The sequence below is a fragment of the Theobroma umbraticum genome, unplaced genomic scaffold (assembly GCF_002168275.2).
Source record: "Theobroma umbraticum cultivar Fairchild unplaced genomic scaffold, ASM216827v3 scaffold_12.0, whole genome shotgun sequence".
Lineage (NCBI taxonomy): Eukaryota > Viridiplantae > Streptophyta > Magnoliopsida > Malvales > Malvaceae > Theobroma > Theobroma umbraticum.
Window position 1 is genome coordinate 1,922,886 of NW_018397272.1, and position 20,011 is coordinate 1,942,896.

General features: G+C 34.5%; 2 protein-coding genes and 1 non-coding gene across 3 annotated transcripts; 1 reads left to right on the forward strand and 2 right to left on the reverse strand.

Annotated features, from left to right (window-relative positions):
- The first annotated feature begins 11,185 nt into the window (after window positions 1–11,185).
- On the forward strand, window positions 11,186–11,266 carry TRNAL-CAG (transfer RNA leucine (anticodon CAG)). Its single transcript has one exon. It is a non-coding gene; the product is annotated as a tRNA-Leu (tRNA).
- A 711-nt stretch (window positions 11,267–11,977) lies between these two features.
- On the reverse strand, window positions 11,978–13,550 carry LOC110426686 (large ribosomal subunit protein eL34). Its single transcript, XM_021441968.2, has 4 exons — window positions 13,396–13,550; window positions 13,216–13,295; window positions 12,404–12,513; window positions 11,978–12,291 (listed from the first exon to the last, which is right to left on the reverse strand). Exons 1-4 carry the CDS (start codon window positions 13,472–13,474, stop codon window positions 12,198–12,200), a joined length of 363 nt encoding a protein of 120 aa, XP_021297643.1. The 5' UTR covers window positions 13,475–13,550; the 3' UTR covers window positions 11,978–12,197.
- Window positions 13,551–15,439: 1,889 nt separating this feature from the next.
- Window positions 15,440–19,626, reverse strand: LOC110426789 (uncharacterized). The gene is made up of 5 exons (XM_089785349.1): window positions 19,025–19,626; window positions 17,721–18,928; window positions 16,270–16,686; window positions 15,815–16,050; window positions 15,440–15,729 (listed from the first exon to the last, which is right to left on the reverse strand). Exons 1-5 carry the CDS (start codon window positions 19,138–19,140, stop codon window positions 15,475–15,477), a joined length of 2,232 nt encoding a protein of 743 aa, XP_089641475.1. The 5' UTR covers window positions 19,141–19,626; the 3' UTR covers window positions 15,440–15,474.
- Between the last annotated feature and the right edge of the window lie 385 nt (window positions 19,627–20,011).

Here is a 20,011-nt window from a genome sequence, read left to right on the forward strand (position 1 = left end):
AACCAAACAAAGGGACAATAGTAATATCCAACTATCAAAGCCATAATTTCACATTCCCATCAAATCCTTCATCTCCATTTGTTTATTGTTTTTTCTTTTCCTTTTTTTTTCTTGACTTTTTCTATTTTCTTTATTTCCACACTTTTTACTTACTGGTTTCAACAACATACCTAGTCTTTCTCTTATAGCCCACCAACCAATCTTTCCACAAAAATAACCTAAGGCATAAACAAAACACAAAACATAACAAACACAAGCCTACTTTTGGCAAAGACTAAGCTATTAGTATCTCTAAGTGATTGAAAACAAACAAAAACTTATAAAAATTCAATGAACTGTTGAAATAGGACTTGCATTGAAAATCTCATCAGTTCATGTTATTAACCTTAAGAATATATGTGACTATTTTGTATTAAGATAGCTAGCCTTCTATAAAATTGTGATAACTATGAATCTAGTAAATGACTTATGTGATGATTAATGTGTATTTTTATTCCTTGTACTGTTCAAAGCTTACTTGTTAAGTTTTGCTATGTATATATATATATATATATATATATATATATATTAAGTCAATGCATATCAGAATATGACTCTATTGTTATAAAAATACCTTCACCTTGCTCTATTTTATACTTGTTCGACCTTACCATAACCAAAACACAACATGGTATCAGAGCTTTAATGATCTTAGAGGCCTATTAGCAAGCTTAAAAACCTTCATAGCACATAAACAACCTCCTTTCAGCAAAGTATGGCAGCAAGTAACAGTACAATAAGTCTCTCTGCGCCAATCTTCAACGATGAGGGTTATGCATCATGGACTATTAAAGTGAAGGCTTTTCTTAGAGCATTTGACCTTTGAAAATTTGCTGAACATGGAAGAGAAACCCCTGAGCTCAAAGCCAATCCCACTATAAACCAAATAAGACAACATAGTGAAAAAGTAGCTAAAAAGTACAAGGCACTATCCCATATTTACGTTACTGTAATAGAACCTATATTTGCAAGAATTATGTCTTGTGAAACCACCAAAAAAGCATAGGATAAGCTCAAGGAGAAGTTTCAAGCGTTAGATAGAACCAAGAAGATATAGGTTTTGAATTTGATTACGCAATTTGAAGTGCTAAAGATGAAGGAGAATAAGTTTGTGAAAGATTATACGGATAAGCTCATGAAGATAGTCAACCAAGTTAGGCTTTTAGGAGCTGAGCTTTCAGATGCAAGAATTGTGGAAAAGGTGCTAGTGAGTATTCCTAAGAGATTTGAGTCAAAAATTACAGCTTTTGAGGAATCCAAAGACCTCACCTTAATAATAGTGCAAGAGCTGGTTAATGCCCTTTAAGCTGTTGAAACAAGAAGACAAATCAGCCTTGATGAGCATACTAAGACAACTTTGCAAGCAAAGTTTAAGGACAAGAATGTCTTTCATGATGGCAACGAAAAGTTCTAAGATGATACAAGGAACAAAGAGAAGGCAGCAACTTCAAATCAAAGGCAACAGGGTAAGAAAACCAAAAATGCATTGTGCTCCTACTGTAAAGAAACTAACCATGTTAAAAAATATTGTTGGTTTAGGCTAAATGTTAAGTGCAAGAAGTGTAATCAGCTTGGTCATGTGGAAAAAGTATGCAAACATAAGGCTACTCAATAAACCAGCAAGCTAAAGTATCAAAAGAAGTTGAGACAACAAAAGAATTGTTGTTTATGGCATTAAAGGGTAAAACGAGAAAGACAGATCATACCTAGTTAATTGATAGTGCTTGTTCAAGCCACATATCACCTAATGCATCCTTGTGCACTACAATTGATTAGAATCAATGTGTAAGGATAGAAATTGGGAATGAAGAGTTTTTGGATGCCATTGGCACAGGAACAGTTGTTGTATCAACATTAAAAGGAACCAGGTATATCTCAAATGTCTTTCTAGTGTCTCAATCATGTCCAAACTTACTTAGTGTTGGTCAAATGGTAGACAATGACTATACCTTGCTATTTAAAAAATAAAAAATGCACCATCATTGAGCCTTCAGGCAATGTTTTAAAGTCTGTCAAGATGAGAAATAGATGTTTCCCTTTAGATTGGCATTACATGAGTCTAAAAGCTGTTAAGAAGGATGGTTATGATGTGTCTGAGTTATGGTATAAGAGATTTGGGCATTGCAACTATTCTACGATGAAATTACTAAAACCTAACAATTTAATGATAGAATTGCCCTCCATATATGAACACATTGATATTTGTAAAGTCCGCCAACTAGGAAAGCAAACAAGGCTGCCACTTCCTTTGAAAAGCATTAAGAAAGCCTATGAAAAGCTTGAATTGATCCATTCTTATGTTTGTGGTCCAATGAGTGTTGAATCACTCAATGGTAGCAAGTACTTTGTGTTGTTTATTGATGACTACACCAGGATGACTTGGATTTATTTCATTAAGCTTAAATGTAATGTGTTTTCAGTATTTAAGAAGTTCAAAGCCTCTGTTGAGCTTGAATCAGGGTGCAAGGTGAAATGTTTGAGAAATGATAATGGAAGGGAGGTCACTTCATATGAGTTTAAAGTTTTTTTTACCTACTACTGGTATCAAACATCAATTCACTGTTCTATATTCACCTCAACAAAATGGGGTCTATGAAGGAAATAATAGAATAATATTGCATATGGCTAGGTGCTTGTCGTTTGAAAAATCAATGCTTAAGCATTTTTGGACAGAAGCTACCAATATTGCAGTTTACTTGCAAAACATACTTCCAACAAGGGCATTGAACAAAATGACACCATATGAAGCTTGGCACCATGTCAAACCAGTAGTGGAACATCTAAAAATATTTAGTAGCATTTGCTATATTCTTGTGCTTGATGCAAAAAGATCTAAGCTAGAACTGAGGGCTGAGGTAAAAATGTTATTGGGATACAATTTACATGCAAAATGATACAAAGTTTTTAATTTGAAGACTAAAAAAGTTCAAGTGGCTAGAGACATAAAGTTTGATGAGAATGCAAGGTGGAATTGGGAGTCTAACCTAGTTAAGACATCAGGTGACAGAATACTTGTTACAGGGTCACAACTAGAAGTTATTCGTGAACTTGACTATGATCTTGATGATACTGAATTTACTGTCAGAGGAACCAGGACATTGGAAAGATCTATAACAAATGTAATATGGCCATTACTAATTCCACAATCTATTTTGAAGCTAAGGATTTAGTTCACTGGCAAACTGCAATGCATGAGGAGTTGAATTCAATTCATAAGAACAAGACTTGGTCATTAGTGGATAGAACAGACACTATGAATGTACTTGGTGTTAAATGGATCTTTAGGACTAAATACAATGTTGATGGGTCAATCAAAGCAAGACTTGTGATCAAGGGATATGGTCAACTACCAGGAATTGATTTTACATATACATTTGCACTAGTGGCCAGATTTGAAACAGTTATATTTTTACTTGCTATAGTTGGTGGTTTTGGTTGGGAGGTTCATCATCTTGATATCAAGTTAGCATTTTTGAATGGAATCCTACATGAAGATATTTATGTCGAAATACCTGAAGGGTTGAAAGTCAATGTCAGGGTCAACAAGGTCTATAAGTTGCATAAGGCCTTGTATGGTCTTGAACAAGCTCTTAAGGCTGGGTACAACAAGATTTACAGCTACTTGGAGCTCAAAGGTTTCTGTAGAAGTGTCAAGGAACCCACACTTAATGTCCTAAAGATCCATGATTAAGTACAATTGATAATCTCCTTATATGTAGATGACCTATTTATTGCAAGTCTTGAGAGAAGGTTTATAACTTGGTTTAATGTTGCCAGGTAAACTGAGTTTGAGATGACTGATTTGGGCAAAATGAAGCACTACTTGGGATTTCAAATTGATCATTTTGATCAAGAAATTTTCATCAGTCAAAGAAACTATATTTCAGAGGTCTTGAAGAGATTCAACATGGAGAAAAGCAAATTGTTGCTACTCCTATGGTTGTTAATGAAAAGTACATTGCATCAGATTCAACTGAACTTGCTGATCCTACAAGTTATAGAAGTTTGTTTGGTAATCTACTCTATATATGTGGTTCAAGGACAGATATTATGTATTCAGTAAGTTTTTTATCCAGATTTATGCAAAAGCCTACAATTCAGCATCTAACAGTAGCTAAGAGAGTTCTGAGGTACTTGCATGGTACATTTGATTTTGGCCTATATTTCAAGCAGCTAAATGAAGTCAAATTGATTAGATACAGTGATAGTGATTTTGCTGGAGATCCAACAGATTTCAAAAGCACATTAGGATATGTGTCTTATTCGGGAGGAGGTACCTTTAGCTGGAACTCAAAAAACAAGTAGTGGCTCAGTCAACAACTAAAGCAGAATATATTGCTGCTGCAACTACTGTGAACCAAGTTGTGTGACTCAAAAATTTGTGTTTGGATTTGAAGTTTGAACAAAAGGAACCCACTGAACTATTCTTGGATAGCAAATCAGTAATTGCCATTGCAAAGAACCCTGTAAACCATGGCAGAACCAAGCACATCAATGTGAAGTTTCATGCCGTCCGAGAAGCTAAAAAATTAAATGAAGTCAAGTTCACCTACTTGGTTCACAGTAGCTGCAGCAGCAATATATTCTGCTAAGCAAATAGCAGATATTTTCACCAAGGCACTACCAAAAGAGAGGTTTGAAGACCTTAGATCAATGCTAGGGGTTTGCAATGCAAGTTCTAAGGAGAAGTGTTGAAATAGGACTTGCATTGAAAACCACATCAGTTCATGCTATTAACCTTAGGACTAAATGTGACTGTTTGTATTAGGACAGCTAGCTTTCTATAAAATTATGATAGCTATGCATCTAGTGAATGACTTATGTGATGATTAGCATGTATTCTTGTAACTTGTACTATTCGAAGCTTACTTGTTGAGTTTGCTATGAATATATATATTAAGTCAATGCATATCAGAATATCTCTCTGCTGTTATAAAAATACCTTCACTTTGCTCTGTTTTATATTTGTTCGATCCTACCATAACCAAAACACAACATGAACAAGATGGAAAGAACGCCATCAAGAAGGAGTAATAAACCTCTGACCCTATCGTCCACCATGCAACTATTGTTACTCCATTACCATCATCATATCATGGGCACTTTGGACTCCCTTTTTCCCTAAGGAGTCAGCCAACTCGTTTGCTTCACGTAATGTATGTTGGCTTTGCCATTTGGGAATTTGGGCAACAACGTTTTCAATTATCAGCATATGGGCATTCATTCTCCATGGCATAGAAACTGGATTTTTCACCCAACCCACCACATTGGATGAATCCTTCTCCACCATAAGCTAATTAGCGTTAACTCACTTAAATGCTGTAGAAATTACAAATGCTTCTCTAATAGCTAACAGTTCTACCACACTGGAATCCATAATACCAACAGCTTTTGAGAGCATAATCTTAACCAAGCCATTATTATCTCGTAAGACACCATCGATGCCTGCTTACGTTGGCTTTCCTCTTAACGACCCATCGACGTTAAATTTCATCAACCCTTCCGATAGGTGTTCCCAAATGGTTGCGGTTCTTGTTACGTTCCTCTTTTGTGGTTCAACGGCACAATTAAGGCATTACACCACATCCATAATTGAATACTATGCCAAACTAGTGCTAGCTTTATGCCACCAAGCAGCTCTTAGCTTAATCATGTTAAAAATTTATTTACTATCCCAAACTTTGTCACGGAAAACCATCTCATTTCTTTGGAGACGGATTGAACAAATTATTGTGAAAAAAGCCATTGTCCAAGCCTTCCTTCCGTCAGGCATTATGTCCACATTGCACCAAGCCATTTGAAAATCTGGAAGAGACCATCCAAGTCTTTCACGTAAAAGATGCTATATCCTAATTTCAAATTTGGATCTAACTTTTATCCTTCACAATTTTTGGATTAGAGTCATGTAAATATGTATTATTTCATGTAAACCAATTTTTAAACACCTCGATCACCAGATAATGTTCAAAAGATTTGACTTTTGCAAATGCAGAATGATTTTCTCAAATCCGCCACATTATACGTTGTGCTCAGAGGTATTGACAGGTCCAGTTAGTCCGCTTATATGTTTTTAGGCTTACGCTTGGTTCCATCCAACCTGAAAATATTATTATATTAATTAATAAATAAATTTTTGTTATTTAATTTAATAATAAAATATATTTTAAAAAATATGCAACAATATAATTTAAATGAGTGGTCCAGGTCTTGTTTAAGATTTAGAAGTACCAACCCGGCCTGGCCCGACCTTTAGCCGCCTATAATTGTATTTCATCTGTTTCAACTCTGAACCCGACCTCAAATTGCCCTTCGCGACACTGCTGACTTTAGCTTCCATGGGTTCGACCTGCGAAATCAGATTCTTTTGCTATTTCTAGGATCTTCTGTTTAAAAAATCCAATGTGGACTAGTTCTTTACTTTATTTTCTTTTTACATTTGCAAAGCAAATTCACTTGTTTGATTTGGTCTAGATCAATATCCTGACCAGAATTAAATATTGCCAGACACATAGCAACAGCTTATCAAAAATAATTTTATATGTTCTGGAAATTTCAACCCAGCAATCAAAGTCCAATATGCCGGATGATTGGAATGTTAATATTGAAAGAGATGATCTCTTGATTTTGAACCTCTAAAGCACTGGGAAACTAGTCTATATACAGGGGAAACCTCCTGAATCCCCTTATATAGTTTCACTTCCAGCCATCCATAACAAGCAGTAACTTGATTTGGTTACTTGGTATATCATATATATGGGAGGAAAGCCTTCGGGTAAGATAAATTCTGGATGGGGTTCTCATCATGCTCATCCTCAGGAGGGTCGGCGGCCTGGAAGGGTGAGAGCGTCTTATAACTAATCAAATTTTTAATATATTCGATAGATTGATGGTAGGATATGAGCTTAAGAATATAAAACGGCCTTACCTTATGAAATTAGCTCAAGTTAATTCATAACTTTTAGTTCAACTAAATCTAGATTTCAAGAGGAAGAATAAGAAGTGTATATTACAGAGATTTAGCTATTCTTGAGAGTCAAATAATCCAGAAGCACTTTAAACCTTCTTAATTATGTAGCTTGATACTTGTTAATGGCTGGCATCTTTCTTTTTCTAAATATGTAGATTGAACCTTTCCATGCCAATATATATTCACCACATATTTACAGCAGGTAGTAATTGCTTGACTTGATGCAGGGTAAAGAATCGTACACAGGAACTACAGCAACACACTCGAGCTTTTATACGGTGTCAAATGCCTCCAGCATGGTGAGAACATGCCTCCAAACAATTTATGTAATGACAGAACCATTAAGAGGGATAAGTGGATCAATATGCGTGGGTGATGAAACTAAATCTTATCATTTATGTTAGATTTGGGGGATTGGGAGACCTTATAACATTTAAGAGAGTATCACTTACACTTCATTTTCAGCACGAATTTACAATATTTAGAGCCAACTGCTCTGGATGCAGGGAAGGAATTCAAGTTTCATGTCCGATACGCCTTACTACAAGCAGAGCAGATCTAATGCTTCCAGCATGGTGAGAGCTTCTTCTTTGGAGCACATTCCTCCAAATGGTTTTAGAATATAAACAATCATAAACGAAATGACATCTGAACGCAAGACGTCTAATACAGAGAAAAGCTTAAGAAAAACTGCCTGGAAATCATATTCTTACCAATAATTTAAGAATAATAACTAATTTGACTTGATACAGGGAAATATTTCACGTACAGGAAGCTGTGAGTCGCTTCCCAGCTCTAGAACAAACACCTTTGACTCCCGATCAGACGCTTCCAGCTGGATGACAACTGCTGACTTGCTTTCACGTTGTGCAATTCCAAGTTACAGAACCAACACCACTGACATCCGATCAAGCGCTTCCAGCTCGATGAAAAGAGCTGAAACGCTTTCACGCCGTGCAATCCAGAGTGTTGGTTCTAGATCCAGTCGCCCTACATCGGTCAGAGCTTCTTTCTTCTCAACCCTTCATGCAAAGTGAGTAGATATTTCAAGCTTCTGTTTTCACCCACATCATTGATTAAAGTTTTTAAGTTGGCCTGATGCAGGAGGATACTTTTAGTCGAAGAGCTTTCCTGGCGCGTGATGATGTTCAAGCAAATCGACACCTTTACCCTCCTAAGTGGCTTAGGGTAATGATATACATTCGATTAATTAGTACTAAACACAGCATATGCTTTGCTTGCTTAAATTTTTTAAATGGAAGAAATTTCTGTATACCAATGCAGCATTCACACTCTTCAACTTGTCATGTACAATAAAGGGGATCATCAGAGACAGAGGGGGGCAGCATTTACACAGTAGTGCACACAGCACAGTGTTACATTAGGTATCAGTCAAATCATAAATAGAGGTTGAAAAAAAAAACCGCCAATCTATTAGATCAATGCATCTGCTAATTGAACAAATGGCTTTGAAAGAATTCCCCTCCAAAATTATTTTCACTGAATCAACTTGACTTCACAATCAACAAGAATGATTCTATTATCGTATTTGATGGTGCGGCAAAGGCTTCCATACTGTCTGAAATATTGAGATTATCAAACAAATGGTTCCTTGATTCATAAACTCTAGGACTTAGGAAATTAAAAAGACAGCCTGAATTCCCAATTTTCTGCCTGAATCACCAATAGCAAGCACTGACTCTCATCGATGCAGGCAAACACTTCAAATACTGGGGCTTCTGGATCATTGGATGTCCAAGTGAATAGGCAGAGTACAATGGTGAGAACTACATATTGTTCAAGTGAAAGTAGCTGTGTCTGGTACTACTGTCACTTGTATCCTTGTTTCATGTTTCTGAATTTTCCTTGGTATAAATCTTTGGATCATCAACAAATTTATTTTAACCAAATTGAACACTTGAAGAAAATTTAATGCTATTAATTTTTCAGCTGCCATATTATCCGAGAAGCAGTTTGGATCATTTTAAGGTCACATTCGAGCATCAAATACAATGGCCAGGGTATGTGTCTCCTCCTTCAGCTGCGGTTCTCAAGATTAATTGTGCAGGGGCATTCTCAGCTTCCTCTCACCAGGCAGGTTTTGGGGCAGTGATAAGAACCCAAGAAGGCTATTTTCTGGCAGCATTTTCAGGGAAGTTAGCAGCATGCCAGCAGGCAATAATTGCAGAAATTAGTGCTATCAAGGAGGGTTTGAGGTTAGCTAATAGGAAGAAGTTACAGGAGGTAGAGGTTAGGTCTGATTCTTTGTTTGTCATTACGGAGTTGCAGAAGCCTGGTAATAGCTGGCTTGCTTTTCCTTATCATCAACTGCTGAATGAGGTTAAAGGAATTGCTGCAACTTTCAGGAATTGCAAATTTTTGCATGTCCGGCAGGAGGCAAATTCTGTTGCTCATTGGCTGGCCATGTATGGCTTCTTGGTGGAAACTATCCAGTCATGGTTTCATACTGCTCCTAATTTTCTCTTACCTGCTTTACAACAGGATGTATATTCAGGTCATACTTATTGAAAGTACTCTCCAGTCATTTTATCAAAAATAAAGCACAAATACTATTTCTAAATCGATTGTTGTGAATCATTGGACCAAATTGTACTACATTACAATAGATTACACAGCTTTAAATTACTACGATGTAAGAGCTCAACTTGATTTTAGTTAGGTTGAAAGTACATCTCCTACAAGGGATTAAAGTTTGTTATGAGCAATTTGATTTCTTTTTTCTTTTTTTTTTTCTTTTTGAGCATCTCCTTTTTGTGTGGATATCTCATTTTCAATTCAAGTTCATCAAATTTGTCATCACGTCTTTATTTTCCATCAATTCCAAGGCAAACTAGCTGTTAAAAATTTTAATTACTTTAAGGTAGATTAGTGCCCTATTAAACTTTCATATTTATGCTCTTTATGATTGTAATGCTTAAAAAATTCTGACTCTTCCATTGTTTGCTTTAAATGGAAGGGTAATTTCGAACTTTAAGTTTTTTTTTTATTTTTTCTTCCCTCTCATTTAGGGGTGAGTAAAACTGGATCAAAACCGAATTAATCGATAAATTCAGTTAATTCGACTCAGTTAAAAATTTGGTTAGATATGCATTCTTAGTTTCTTTATTTGTTATTTATTCAGCTGCAAATATTCTGTTTTTATTTTGTTCATGATCTATGAACTTATGTCTTGATTGTTCGCTATATCACTGCATGCAGGGGTAATTTTAACTTATGTCATGCTAAGAAATACTTTGTTCATTCAATAAGAGTCAAATCAACGTAATTTTGAGCGGATTTATCCAATCGAAAGCTCTCCTCCACACTATGCTATATGAGATTAGTTCTCCTGTTGGACTTTCTTCTTACGACCTTTCTCTTCACAGATTATAGAATCACTATTAGAGCATTGACAGCGGATAAGGCCAATGAAACTAGGCTTAGTATCTTTGCTTCCAATATTTGATTTTTCTCTTTGATTTTAGCTATTATTTCTCAATCATTTTTTTTTTTTTTTTTAGTTTTGTGTTTCAGGACCCAAGGTGTACAAATAATGACGCGCTATACAAAAATGAAGCATTCCTTCAGTATGTACATTTGTTACAAGCAACCTTAAACACTAGCAATTGATCTTTTGATTGTACACTGTGTAGCACGTTAAGACTAGTATTAGACAGGTTTTAGCTACTTCAACAAAAAACTTACATCTGCTGCAATTGGATAAGATTATGCTCTCATTAGTAAATCAACACCATTTTTTGTATATTGTATAAAATTTGTCTATTATGTCCTAAATTCTGTTCATTTGTATATCTTTTATTATTTCAGTTTTTTTTTTTAAAAAAAATTGTTTCAGTTTCTTTTTTACCCTCAATATAAACTTTCTTTTCATTAAAACAATCTACAAAAATTAAGATATTAAAAATTATCACAAACAATAACTGATTTTTACTAATAACTAACTTTAATTTCTTTTCATTTAATTTTTTATTAAATTTTATTCATTTTTTATACAATTATTCATTAAATTTTACACACCCTGCCTAGGGCGGATCTTATTCTAGTTCTTTACTAAATGAGAGGACAAAATTATGGACGGTAAATGGTACTTATCGACATGCTAATTCCAGGAACCCGTTAACAATAGCGATCTATCAGCATTTAAGCACAGGATTATCCGTTAAGATGGCCGAGTTGGTCTAAGACGCCAGTTTCAGGTACTGGTCCGAAAGGGCATGGGTTCGAATCCCATTCTTGACAAATTATCTCTCTTTACTTCTGATTAAGAGGATTGGGCCTTTTTGAGAGGAAGAAAAAGCCTAAATTCTGATTGGGCTTCGTTTTCTTCAGATCAAAAGGATTGGGCTTTTCTGAGAGGAAACAAATGCCAAAACTCTGATTGGGGATTCTTTTGGGAGTGAGCCTAACTTCTGATGAGCCAGATTGATCTTTGATAGATTTTCAGTTAAAGCTTCTTTTAATATTCTCAGATATTATGCAAGACTGTCCAGCGCTGGGGACTGTCATGTGGATAAACGGCAGTATTGCCACCTTCCAAATTCTAATTGATTCTTCTTTATCTCCCAGGGTGAAATAACAATATCAAACGCTAAAAATTTTAATCTATCAGCAATCTAGGCATAAGCAGCTATATATTTTCTAACTCTACTATTATCCTGATTGAGAAATTTACTCAATATGGTCCTTCAGAGCATAAAAACGATCACCTATTCCATTTTCTGAGATAATGTAAAAGGAAGTTGAAACTGGTTGTTATGGATGAATTTATAGTAGAAGGGAAGCATACACAATCCAACTTCAAGTATGTGAAACCTACCTACAAGCGGTTGAGATATTTCCCAACTGTGAACACCTTTTTAACAGACACCAAGTAAACTCAAACCAGCTGAATTTTTACTTTCTTAGAAACTAATGAGGATAGAAAAATAACAAAGATTAAGGGGCGAAACGGAAAAGAAACCAACTCAGCATAAACCATATCACTAAAACAAAATTAGCAATTGATTTGTCGTCAAGTGAACAAGCAGCAAATTAATAAGTATCGAACAAACAAAAAGAAAAACATTGAAGTTCAGTTCCACATTTCATCATCACCATAATAACAACCAAAATTTCTCTCAGGTGGATCTAACAACCCAAACACAATTTAGCTTCACAAACATCCAGAATCCTAGCTCTTCGAGGCTTGCTTTTCCTTTGTTTTTTGGATCTTCAGAACCTTCTTCACAATTTTTTGCTCTTCCACCAAGAAGGCGCGAATTATCCTTAGAAAGATAAAACACAGCAAGACAAGAATTATATTTGCATCAATGGCAATGAACAAAAAACAACGGTAGCATCCATTTAACAGCTATCAAATAATCCACATAACAGTACCTCTCTCTAACAGCACTTCCAGACAAAACACCACCATAGGCACGATTCACAGTCCTGCGGTTCCTAGGCAATCTAGACCTCTTGTATTCAGCAGGTCTCAAGTGAGGAATCTGCATAGAACCATATCAGAAAAATCTGAGAGAATGTTCAAAACTTCACAACTAGAATCTGACTAATCACGTGTTTCACTAAGACCAAAATAGACTACTTGACTGAGAAACATTAAATGATAGACTGCCACAAAACAATAATTTCCATATACATTGAAAAGGTTTTATATATCCACTTAATAGCAATAAGTATGGTACTATACAGTTCCACAGTTTATCCATTGCTTTCAAGTAAAATGCCTTTGAGGGTTCCACCATTTATGAAAGTGCAACATTAGGAATGATCAAAGTAATCACAAATTAATACATTTTTTGACCAACAAGGTTTACTTTCATATTTAAATCCGTGAAAATGGAATTATATCCACAGTACACTATCAGCAACGGCAATAAGTTTAAACAAAAGTAGCAACATAGAAACAACTAACGATCATTATTGCCCATTTTATAACACTTACATCTTAACGATGATCTCAAATAACTCAAAGGATCAAAATTTATGCTTAATTCGGAACACAAAATGAATATAAACAGATAGACAATGATTATTTGTATTCCCATATCATCATTTCTCAATGACAAGAACAATAGGGTACCCGCATTTCATACTCATTCGATCAACCCAACAATAAAAACTAAATATTCCAACCCAAAAATCCAACTTAACCGAATAAAAAACACAATGAATTTTTTTGTACTTACACCCTGAATTCTCTTGCCAGTAACAGGACACTTAGGCCCACTTGCTCTCTTCTTAGTAGTCTGATAAACCAATTTCCCACCTTCAAAAAGAAAAAAACATCATTATTTTCACACATATATATATATGTAAAGAAAAAAACAGAGCACCCAAGCGGCATCCTTTTCGATATTAACACTTACCAGGCGTCTTAACGACACGATGTTGGTTCGATTTGGTAGCATAGCTATGGCGAGTACGATAAGTAAGTCTCTGAACCATTTTTGTGGTTTTTAAAGTTTTGGGTTTTATTTTCTCTGCTCCGTTTACGCGAAGACAAGAGAGACAGAGCGAGACCAAAGGGCTTAGAATGGGAGAAGAGAATGTATAAATATGGATTCTTTTGGATGGAAGCCCTAGATCTAACGGATCTAATTTTGGGTTTTGTTTATCAACGGTTGAGATTATGCACGTGTTTTTTCTGTTTTAAAGCTAAAATAGTTGATGGTTTAACTTTTTTTTTTTTCTAGTTTAATGGTTATTTGAGTATTTAATAAGTAATTAAGGTAATTCTAAAAAAAAAAAGTAATTGTGTTTGGAGACGGTAAAGTTTATATATATATATATATATATAAAAATTGGAAGAGAAAATAATCGAATTCTACTGTTTAGATAGAGAATAATGCACTAACTAATAAACCAAATACTTAAATGCAACAGTAGAGTTTAAATATGAATATTTCTCTTTTAAATAAGTTTGGGTTCAAGAATATCTTTTCCTTTTGAGGCTTCAAAATTTTAGATTCAAAACAATTTATCTATAATTTATTTTGATATTATTTATTTTTTTATAATTTACTGTTAACAATTCATATATATATATATATATATATATAATGGTTCGAATATGGAGAAACTTATAAGAGTATGTTATAATATCACATAAAATTTGAAATTCAAGTTAAGAAGTAAATGCAATTATTAATGAGATAAAAAGTTCAATTTTATTTTCAAATTGTCATTTTAATTTTTGTATTATAAATGTTAATAAAATTTATTTAATTTTTAAATAAAAATTTTAATTGTATGAAATATTTTAATTAAAAATATATTTTTTAATTCTAATACTATTGAATAATTTATAAAGTAATATAAGTTAAATTATTTATATTTCAAATGTTGTACTTTAAAGATATTTTTAATTATATATAATTATTATTAAAAATTAAAAAAATATATATTTCACATGCAGCACATGGATAACAAGTACTAGTACTCAAAAGTTAGCATACATATGTTATCTAAGAATGATAATTGGATGGTTTAGGTTATCACAGATCTCATATTAATAAGAGATTAGATAGATTTTAAGTATATAAATATGAGTCTTCCATCATCTATCAAACATGTTTTTTGGATTGAAAATGTGAGCTTGTGATTTATAGGTTTACTTAAACTTTATTTTCAAAGTTTAGAGTAGATTCGGATCTTTATTAATCTGGCTCTCATGAGAGATACAAGGGTTAGGTACTAGTATAAGAGTTCTTTTCTTCTATAGGAAAAGAACCAGTGCAATGAGAACCTTATATAATTGGGTGAGGTAGAATATCACGGATCTTACATTAATAAGAGATAAGGTGTATTTTGGGTATATTAATATAAATCTTTCACAAATATCAAACATGTTTTTTAGGTTGAAAATATAAGCATGTGATTTATAAACTTATTTAAATTTTATTTTGAGAGTTTAAGACCTTACAAGGTTGGGCTTAAGTTTTAGTCCATGATATAGATTGAGTCATGCGATGCATATGGATGAATGCATGTTATAGACTTACTTAAATTATATTTTCAGAGTTTAAGACCTCATGTGGTTGGGGTTAAGTTTCAGCTCGTGATATAGGTTGGGTCGTGTGACCCCTAAGGATGGATGCATGTAGACTGAATTACCGAATGTGTTATTGTATGATAAAGAATGTTTAACAAATATATGTAAAGAGACTTGCTTGGGCTTATCGGGTTACACCCATGCACAAGTTACGATCCCACTACAAAACGGGACAACACAATTTAATTATCACTTGAGACATGAAATATATGCATATGAGTTGAGACATATACTCACTACGAAATGCTATATGATGTGTGTTTATATTTATATTGTTTATAATATGAGGCTTGTTTGGGTTTAATGGGCCTTACCTTCTTAGATATACCAAAATTTTGAAAAGCATATGAAACAGGCGCTGCAACAAGAAAAATGGCTATATTATCTTTAGATATTAACATGGGAAAAGCGAAAACGATGGTTCTACATTTATCTTCCTATTAACAAAACTAATCTTGCTCAATTTGCTGTGGCACCATAAAAGCTGATCCTTGGTTACTTTTGACGTGTTCAAAACTCTTGCCACCAATTTCAAATCCACTTGAGAGAAGAAATAAAGGACTTGATCTGAACTCTCTTCTTGATTCTTTCTGAATTTTCTTAATATGCAGTTTCCACTTCTTAGTATATCTTTAAGCTTCCTATCCTTCTGCAATTCCAATAGAAAACATGTTAAAAACAAATAAGAGTACACCATTTCTAGGGGTTTTGATAAAAGCTTTGGAAAGGCTAACCTTTTGTAGACTTGTTTGAACTTCAGCTAGAAGTTCAAGATCTGCTGGATCTAAGGGTTCTACTTGAGTTCCTTTCCTGGTCTGCTGGATCACAAAATTTGCGTCTTTATCAGCTCGAACAAATCGCCAAAATATTCTTATTGATTCTTCCATGATCTCTACGAGCATGTCACTTGAAATTGCATCATCATCTCTTCCCTTTCTTCTAGCCTTCCTTTTATCCTTCATGCTATCCTCTACAGGAGAATAAAGCTTGTATTAGCTAATGTTTCCTAAACTTAATTTTGCTTCGCAATCAAGAAAGTAAGTACTCAATGAGTTGTGGTTGCCAATGGCCCCACTTAGCTCAAAGGGGCCTAATTGGATTGAGAGACATGCAACAACCGGATATGTTGTCACCATCTCAGTCTATCGACAATGCTTCATACATCATTTAAAGGATTAAGAGAACTTGCCTCTGATAACTGGAACTTGAAGGAGATTACGTAGAACACATCGATTTTTAACATAGTTCTGAACCCTTGGCCCTTCAAAGGGCTCATTCTCTATAAATCTTTGCATCAGCACTTGAAACTGTTGAAACTCACCGGCAACTTCATTGTATTGACGTATGCCATAAGGATCTGATTCCCATATTTCAATTGCCTTCTCATATTGCCAATGCAGTATTTCCCAAGAAAGACACAGTTGGCCTACATAGACGATTTCCAAATCACTATGCAGCTCCTTAATGAACTTTTTCATGGGGTCGAGCTTGGACTTTTTCTGCCTTCCTAGCCTAAGGTTCTGGGAGAGAAGAGATGTGATTGCTGGAGGTGAGGATGATTTGTGGTTTGAAATTGATTGAAGTGGATCCTTTGACTGAAGAAAGCCTACGAATTGTGAAGAAACACGAGGGACAGATTACTTTAAATGAAACTTAAAATAAAATTTAATGGAAAAGGAATAAAGTAGATGTAATTGGCCACCTATACATAAATCATAACCTAAAAAGTCACTTATTTATCAAGTATTTTACATGCAACATAGCTTTCCAAGTTGTCTTGTTTCTATCATCTAAATTTTAAAGTACTTTTTACACCAAAAAAACCAGCCATGAGAAAGGCCTAGTGGAGCATTAAACCCATACTGCAGATTTTTTTTATCACAATTCGGTAGTAATTGAGAGTTAGGTAAAGCATTCCCATAATAGGACGGTGTCTTAAATGAAATTGTGGAACTAGGCTGAATCTAAGGGTTGGCAGGATAGCACCAAAGACGTAGATACCACCATCAACTAACTAAAAATACTGTCATAAAGGAAAAATGGGTTAGTTTGATCTACACAGGCTATTCTTTCCTACATTATTCATAATTAAATTTGTAGAACAATTCAAAAAGCTTTAGCAGAAAGGGCTTACACATCAGAAACACTCCTGCAAGTATGAACATTTATACGCGTTTTTGCATAAAGTCTTTTTCTCCCTTCAAACCCTAAAAGCGAAGCATCCTCTCAAACAATCGAAAGGCAATATGAACTAGTATATAGATCCCTCCTTTGTCCTCCTACTTTCATGTAATCATTTCACCAAGGCTTAGGCTTTGATAAGGCTCTGCTTCTGCTTAACCCAACTTAGCAGATTTAGTGGGTCCTTTTGGCTAACTTCCAAAAGACTGCTAAAGGTGGAATGTGTTTTTCATTTTGATTGATTAACTAGAAAAAGATAAGCACTTCAGCAGGAAGATGGTTCATAATTACACATAGAATTTTTCAAACACGACATCGGATAAACGAAAAGATAAATAAATGCTTGAACAATATAATTATCTACATGCTACAATTAAATGAAAAACCCTTCTTCTTTTTTTTTTTTTTTTTGGCTAAGCAAAATGAAAAACGTTTGGTAAATAGTAAAAGGATACTGACCTATTGCATACATCTTCTGGTAATTGAGGATATCGAATTTTCGCATTCTTTCTCTGTAACTTTTGTAGAATTTGTGAAGCTCACTCATTCTATCTACATGATGGAACTTCTCATCAATCTTCCAAGGCTTCAAGTCATCCATTATCTTTGGAGACTCTGATTCTTCTAAGATAGTAGGCAGGCCTATGGCTCTAACCTTTTTCAACTCCATCTTGAGCTGTTCTATCAGATCCTGATGCTCCCACAAAGTCTCCAATCCATTTGAATCATCAGAATCCGATGCATATGAATTATCTAAATTGGAATTTTTTGAATTATCCAAGGTATTTCCGGATCCATTGTTATTGGCACTAACTTCTTCTTGCTTGGAGTCCTCATTCCATTTTTGAGACTCTTCTAATTTTCTTAGCTCTTCCATTATATCTCTATCTTCCGTATCAAAATCATCAGCTTCCTGCATGTCAAAATCTTCCTTAGTTAAGTCTCCCACATCTTTACCAATGTTCCTTAAACAATCAGCCTCAAAATCTTCTTCAAAATCTCTATCTGATAAAAATCCATCACTAGTTGAACCAATAAATTGACTCATATACTCAGGACTTGAAGTGATCGAATCCGTCTCAGCCTCCGAAATAGTGAAGTCTTTCTCAGAAAAAAACTGAAAATTCCCTGAAACTTCTTGTTGATTTGGCAAATTATTCTCCTCACCAACCGCATCTTCTTCACAAACCGTTTCTTCACTTTGTTCTGCTTCGAGCAGACTCTTCTCTGGCACTTTGTCTTCCTTCTCTGTTACTTCAGGCACTGCTTCATCCTTCAAATTTCGTTCCATGAAATCCTTTTCTGACAAGAACCCATTTTTTGAATTAGCATAAAATTCTGTAACACAAAAGGTCAAATCCTCTGGCTTCTCAAAAATACAGCTGAAATCCTTCCCCGACTTGAACTCATACTTGTTTGTGCTTGTAGAAGGACTCGATTCCAGGCCCACATTATAATTCTCATCTCCTCTAAACTTCCTGCTAAATTCTTCAAAAGTCTGAGTTTGAAACTGAAACTTGAAAAAGAACTTTGGTGACTCCTTTTCTTCAACCACGTCACTCTCTGTCTCCTTCAATTCAGAAGCATCATTTTTGGTTTCCTCTGCTTCTTCCTCTGCCTCAATATGAATCTGATTGTTTGATTGAGAAAGCTTATTTCTTTGAATCCTGAAAGAAGAAAAAATTAAAAAATAATAATACAAGAACGGAAAAACAATGAGTTTCATTGTTTAAAAACCCAAAGTGAAGTCAAAATCGCTTTACCTGGATAAAAGTTTGCCGAAGAAATCAAACAGAGAGAAAAACAGGGCAGAGATGGAGACCAAGAACCCACCAAAAGGAAGCATTTTTTGAAAGAGAAGCACCTTAAACGAACTCATATTATTCCAAAAAAAAATGGGTATTGATCAAAAACTTCTTCTGGGTACCCATCAATATAACCCATCAATCTCTTTTTTTCAAGTTGAAGCAAAAAGAACGGAGCAAGAAACAGAGCGGTAGAAGTTCATGGGAACTCTGATTTTAACTTTGAAAGTTTTGATTCAAAAATGGACTTTTCACCTGTAAAAAAAGAAACCCAAACCCCAAAAACATGATGAAATTCAAGATTTTGCATGAAAATTAGGATCAAAAGAAGTTGAAATCTGACCTAATTAAGTGAGGTTTAACTTAATGAAAAATAATAGTAACAAGGGGAGGGAAGAAAGGAACATGTCAGCTACTAAGGTGTTTTTTGAGCTAATCTTCGGTTGCTTAAGCCTTAGAATTCTGAGGACCGTTACATGAGAGATTTTAGAGACAAGGTTTTGATTTAGTTGAAAGGTCGGTTTTTGCCTTGCATTTAGTGCGCAAAGTTTGCGAGTCGGAGAGGGAATAAAAATTGGGTTAAATTGATTGTTTACTCCTTTATTTATTTTATTGATTTTTGTTTTATTTTTTTTAAGGGTTGAACTTGAAAGTCTAGGTTAGGAAAGATATAATTAGTTGGGAGAATTTTTTGACTAAGTAATAGGAAAAATTGAGGCCATTTTTACAAGAATTGGGCGTTAGGCTTTGTTGTCCAAGTCGGTGGAGGACTTACGATTACCCATCAAATTAGGCAAAGAAGTTTCCAATAAATTAACAAAATAGAAGTATAAATATCACGGAAATAAAAGGGAGAACTTTAAAACAAAAAAAAAAAAAGAATAGTAAAAGAGAGAGGAAAGAAGGCAATTTTTTTTTTCATTAAAGATGTGTTTGGGGGTTAAA